The sequence below is a fragment of the Protomyctophum bolini genome (genome assembly GCF_963924005.1).
Source record: "Protomyctophum bolini genome assembly, chromosome: 5".
In the NCBI taxonomy this organism is placed as follows: Eukaryota; Metazoa; Chordata; class Actinopteri; order Myctophiformes; family Myctophidae; genus Protomyctophum; species Protomyctophum bolini.
In genome coordinates this window covers 34,071,226-34,077,825 of record NC_137866.1, presented here as the reverse complement: position 1 = coordinate 34,077,825, position 6,600 = coordinate 34,071,226, and the positions used below count along the sequence as shown (strand labels likewise).

The following is a 6,600-nucleotide window of genomic DNA, read 5'->3' as shown; positions in this document are numbered from 1 at the left end:
CTCCATATATGGTCAGGCCTTGTGACATCACGCCTCCATATACAGTATGGTCACACCTCGTGACATCACAGTGACACATCATGCCACCATGGCCATCTCCATATATGAACATCACAACACTGACCTCATCTAACCCTGGATAACCGAGAAGACTGGATCATCACCTAGATCTGCATATATGGAGCCGGCCAGCAACTCATCTGACCTCAAACCTCAAACCCTTAGATCTCCATATATGAAGCTGACCTGTTATGACATTCCAGATGTTGATCCTTCCCCACCCGTCCTTCCTGTTCTGACAATCCATAAGTTGATCTGACCTCATCAAAACCTGTACACTCAAGACACACTCCGTATATGGCCAGTACAGAATTAATTCCCCCAGGCCAAAGTGCCAGCGCTCGCCCAGCAGTCTTCCGTCACCCAGGCGGATGTGTGCACGCGACCTCGCCCTTTAGGGCCCTCAGGGCGTCTTACTGCATGGTTGTATGTTTCTAGAGTAACTTGGGGCCTCTACAGCGGTGCCCGTTGGAACAAGTTCCAGCAGATATTATGTCTGTGCCCCTTTTATGCCCATATATGGAGTTTTTGTCAGGCATCCCCAAATATGGAGTCTATGCAGACGTCAGAATGTCATAGTGATGTCATAACAGGCCAGCTTCATATCTAGGGGTGATCAGGTGTGATCAATCGGCTAATTTGGGCCCTGTCCAGAGCCTGGGCAGCATTCAGGCAACACAACGTAACCTGATCGGATCAAACTGAATCTGATCTGATCGCATAGCCAATCTATGATTCAACATATCAACATATGTATCTATAGTCAACATATCTATGACATATGATTCCATATTTGGGCTAGATTTCAGCATGATTCGACTACCATTGAATTTTCATTGTGAAATTTAAAAGTTAAATACTTCAAAATATTATATATACCGGTATACAATACATCACTGACAGTGAGTGACCTTGGGAGAGTTTGGGCATCTCCAATCTCCATATATCAACCTAAACAATCTCAGTCTATGACATCACTGATGCACCAACATGGGAGAGTTTGGGGATCTCCATATATGGGCAAGTGTTTCAACCAATCAGCCTGGGGAGTTGGTAGTATTGTATGTGGCTCTGACATTTCTTTCATCTATTTATTCTTAAGGATCTATGCGTGCTGATGTCACAGTTCCATGTGTTAGGTGTACTGGTAACAGTTAAATTATTGCTTCAATAACAAGCAGGGAGCTGTGATATCATGTCTCTCATAGACTACTTGGAGGGAAGAATCACATTTGAGGAGTTCGACAAAACCAGAGAACGAGAGACGAAGGAATCAGCGAGACCGTCTTCAGGTGACGATGGGGAGGGGGCTAATGCTCAGCCCACAACCTCTGGCCAAAACCTCAGGAAAATGGGGAATGTAGAGGAGGAAGTTGACCCTATGGTCCAGCAGGCATTCGTCTCCATGTTTGAAGATGGTGAACAGCAGCCGTCTTCAGAAGAGGACGAGGATGACGACAACGAGTTAGACACTCTGAGCTACATTGACGATGAAAAAGACGAGGACTATAATGTGAAGGAGGTGGAGCGTGGGGGGGAGAGGCGAAGCGGACGAAGCAGGAGAAAGAAGGTGACGGATGAGGAGAAAGAGGAGGTGGAGAAGGAGGCGACGGAGAAGCCAGTTGTGGGGGATGTGTTCGCCATGGAAATGGATCTGAACCATGAGAACAGAAAAATGGAGCGTCATCATCGTAGCAAGCTGTCCCGGGCTCTGCGGGGCCTGATGGGGGAAGCCAACATCCGCTATGCCAGAGGAGAGAAGGACAACGCCATCCTGATGTGCACGGAGATTATCAGGCAGGCTCCTTTGGCCCACGAGCCCTTCTCGACCCTGGCCATGATCTACGAAGACAACGAGGACATGGACAAGGCGCTGCAGTTTGGGCTGATCGCGGCTCACCTCAACCCCTCAGACTGCGAGGAGTGGGTGAAACTGGCGGAGATGTCTTTGGAGCTAGGGAACTCGCGGCAGGCCGTGGTCTGCTACACCAAGGCCATCAAGTACGACCCCACCAACGTGCGCTTCCTGTGGGAGCGCTCCAGCCTCTACATGCAGCTCGGAGAGCACAAGCAGTGCATGGACGGCTACCGTCGCATCCTGTCGCTGTTGCCGATGGAGGACGGACAGAGCTTCATCCGGCTGTCCAAAGACCTGGCCAAGAGGTACTATGAGAGTAATGACCGGCCCTCGGCCTTGGGTGTGATGGAGGATGCGTTATACAGACACCCTGACCTCGTCACCGATGAGCTCACCAACATGGCTGCAGAGCTGTTCATTGCCGACCGCCAACACAGCAAAGCCATGCAGATTCTGGTCCAGTTCTGTGGTATAGTGGTGGTGAGTGATGAAGGTAAAGCAGACACGTCAGTGCAGATGGAGCTGAGGAGTACGAAGGAAGAAAGAGAAAAGGAGGAGGCTATGGAGTTGACGACAGATGTGGTTGAAGAAGAGGCTGGAGAAATAAAGGAGATTGAGATCCCAGACTCTGTACCAGTGGACATCAGGGCCAAACTAATGGTCTGTCTCATACACGAGCACATCTTCAAACCCCTGGAAGCACTGCTGACAGAGTTAATGGAGCAGAGTCCAGAGGACGTAGGAGATTTGTATCTGGACGTAGCAGAAGCGTGTCTGGAGGAGGGCCAGTATACCTCAGCCCTGCCGCTCCTCTCTGCCCTGGTCACATATCCCAAATTTAACCTGGCTGTGGTCTGGCTTCGACATGCAGAGTGTTTTAAGGCATTAGGTCATATCGAGACGGCAGCAGAGAGCTACAGCAAGGTAGTGCAGATGGCCCCCCAGCACCTTGAAGCCCGTCTCTGCCTGTCTACACTGCAGCAGCAGCTGGGCCAACCAGACAATGCTCTTAAGGCTCTGGAACCCATGTATGACCCTGACACACTGGCCCAGGACTCCGCGGCCACTCAGCAGGAGTTGAAGCTTCTACTTCAACGCTCCGCTCTGCTGCAAACTCTGGGCAAAGCACAGGAAAACATAGACACCATGCTCATCATGTTGGCCATGCTGCTGAAGGTAGCCATGCAGCGTGCCCGAGTGTGTGTGCGGTCAACGTCCGATTCAGGTGAACATCGCCTGAAGCTGGTGAAGCTCAAAACTATGCCGTCGGACGTCGATGACCAGGAGGTCGCTTATCAGAACATCATGGGTAAGACCAGTACGATGTCCAAGGAGGATTGGTGGCAGCTGGTGGTGCGCTGTGTGCACACACTATGTGAGGTGAAGCGCTACAAAGAAGCCGATCTGCTGGTCGACTCGTCCATGGAGCTTGTCGTCTTTTACGAGAACAAAGCCAAGAGGAAAGAGCTGGAGTTCTTCGGCCTGTCGGCCGCCTTCCTCGACCGGAACTATCGGCGGGCGTACGACTACATCAGGTTGATGCTGATGGACAAGGTGGAATGCCCTCAGCTCTGGAACGTTTTCAACCAGGTGACGTTGAACTCTCAGGACCAGCGTCATCACCGCTTCTGCATGCGGCTGATGTTGAAGAACCCGGACAACCTCGCCCTGTGTGTCCTCTGTGGACACAACGCCCTGGTGTCCGGCAGCTTCAAGCACGCCCTGGGTCAGTACGTGCAGGCCTTCCGCACAGACCCCAAGAACCCTCTCCACAGCCTGTTCGTGGGCCTCACTTTCTTCCATATGGCTTCACAGAAGTTTGTCGCCAAGCGGCATCTGCTGCTGGTGCAGGGGTTCTCCTTCCTGTGGCGTTACGTAGAGTTACGGGGAGCATGCCAGGAGAGCATGTACAACCTGGCCAGAGCCCTGCATGAAATGGGCCTGGTGCACCTGGCTATACACTACTACCAGCAGGCTCTGAGTTTACCCGCACCCACACTGGAGGGTATCCCTCCTGACCAGGTGGATCTGAGGAGGGAGATTGCATTCAATCTGTCCCTCATCTACCAGGCCAGTGGCAACACAGAAATGGCCTGCCAACTTATCAGAACCCACTGCATCATATGACTAGAAATGTGCAATTCTGGGGAAATTGGTTGCTGATGTATGATGATGATGATGATGATGATGTATTGACCCACATGACGTCATACAATGTTTATACGGAATGTTTGTCTAGAATAAAGTCGGGCAATAACTATAGTTGGTTGCCTCTGACAGCCACACGAATAAGTAAACACTAATTATTATGCATTGTACCGTAGTCATATACAGTTCAGTTAGGACAACTCAAGAATGGATGGAATTTATATTTATTGAATATAAAATGAGCAATATATTTATTATGGTTTGGCGATTAATTGGTTCTGCTTTTTAGGTACTCAGATCAAGCGCATCAGTCCCGACTCTCGAACATAGGGACTCTCATAGGGATCTCCCGTACCTAAACAGCAGATCCAAAACGACAGGTGGTAGCTGGGGTGGAGTGAGCAGTAAAAGTTTAAGCAGACAGCAGCACAGCAGTATCAGTGTGTGCAGCAGCAAACAAGCAAGCAGATTGAGTGAGCACTGCAGTGCAAACTTCCAGTTTAAATAGCTGGTATGAAGATGGAATGAGTGTGTGATTGGATGAAGTGAATCAGGTGAACGATAACGTGATGCTGAGGCGACCCAATGAACAGCCGGCAGCAACTGCACTGAGTTTCCTGACTGAACTTGCATGTCTGTGACAGGCACGATGCTCATTTGTATGGACATTAAAGACTATAATGTATTGAAATACATATTCTATATGAAAATAATATATATTAACAATAATAAATACATATTCTATTGAAATAATATTCTATGCTGAATGTAGGTTTAGATCTGTGTTGAATAAAAGGCACTTTCATTGCATCTTCTTATTCATAATGGTTCATTCACACAGTTGTATTAAAAGTTTTATGATTTTGTGCGTGCGTGCGTGTGTTTGCATAGTTGAAAACTACCAGGGTGATCACTTTCTTTTTGTGCATGCCACCAGCAGCTCAAGGACGTCAATTTCAGAATATTTATATTCAAATTAGGGATGTGAATTGTTGATTAATGCATTAATAGCTAATTGATAATAAAGTTTTGATAAGCTTATTGATCGATTAACCGGTTAGTTGATAAGCAACGTTTTTGTAAAAAAAATCAGAGAATCTTAATTTCCCTCAATGTCTAACATACAAATCTGCATTTTGCTGATATACAGAAATAATACTAAAGGCATATTATATTCCTTATATTGACAATGCAGGGCCAGGCCCAGACCCATCTTTACATACTGTACTGCGTTGCTCGGCAACACACACGCGCAGAAACCATTACATTCACAGAAAGTCTTTAACCGACTCATTTCTTAACGTTGATTAATCGATTAACGATTAACATAATCAATTCAAATCAATCAATGACAATGCTGTTTATGATTTGCATTAATGGCAATGTCAGGTGACTTCAACCACGCATCACTCTCAAAGACCATGCCCACTTTCTATCAGTTTGTGAGCTGCACTATGGGAGAGGACAGGACACTGGCAGTGACAGTCCCACATGGTGTGGTGGTGATGGGGAGGAGGGAGGGGGGGAGTGGCACCAAGGGAAGGAAGGGTCTTAAAGGACCACTTCACCACTTTTCAACCTATCTTCATATAAGGTCTTCACTAATAACTTATAATAAGCATGATAAAATTGCACCATTTTGTGTCTGTGTTAATAGGAGGGCTGTCAGGCTGTGGGCAGTTCAGAAACCCGTCCACGACCACCAGTGACATCATCGATGGGGAATCCAAGATAACAGCAACTGCAGGCTTTCTAGTCCTGAAAAGTTGCAATGCGAAAATGGAAGCCATCATAAAAATCTAAACATTCTTGTGAAAAAATATTGTTTAAAAAAATCTGCTTTAAAAATTGATTATTCATGATTCATGATTATTAGTGAGGACCTATTATATGAAGATAGGTTGAAAAGTGGTCCTTTAAAGGAGAATTCCATACTAAAAGGCTGTCTTACCTTTCTTTGTAGTTGTTACATCCCCATCAAAGAGGTCCAGGTGTTATTTTGTGCAAAAGCTCCTTATTGGCTATTTCCCCTACCATAAGCCCTAAATGAATTGCATTGAATTGAATGGGATGTATGGGGTGTTGTGCTAATTCGCTTATTTACATCGAAATAAGTAGTAAAGTGTGCCGCTTGGGTTATTATTTACATTATGAAGAGAGGATATATACAAAAAATATATAATTTTGAGCGATGGAAATAAGCGAATTAGCACAACACCCCATACATCCCATTCAATTCAATGCAATTCATTTAGGGCTTATGGTAGGGGAAATAGCCAATAAGGAGCTTTTGCACAAAATAAGACCTGGACCTCTTTGATGGGGACGTAACAACTACAAAGAAAGGTAAGAAAGCCTTTTAGTATGGAATTCTCCTTTAAGAACAAGCCACAAGCAATCCACCAGCCGACCAGTGGAGGGCAACCTGGAAAAAGCCAATGAGTTCAGTCTATTTTTCAACAGGCCTAGCTCACTGTAGCCCTCCAGCCCATATCCCAGCACAACTCATGGTGCACAACACTCCCCCCCTCCCT

General features: G+C 46.8%; 1 protein-coding gene across 1 annotated transcript; it reads left to right on the top strand.

The window, feature by feature from the left end:
* Positions 1-1,255: 1,255 nt before the first annotated feature.
* LOC308315084 (general transcription factor 3C polypeptide 3-like) lies at positions 1,256-4,045 on the top strand (the record flags this gene model as incomplete). Its single annotated transcript, XM_080762914.1, has 1 exon — positions 1,256-4,045. The coding sequence occupies one exon, from the start codon at positions 1,256-1,258 to the stop codon at positions 4,043-4,045; it is 2,790 nt and encodes a 929-aa protein (XP_080619040.1).
* Between the last annotated feature and the right edge of the window lie 2,555 nt (positions 4,046-6,600).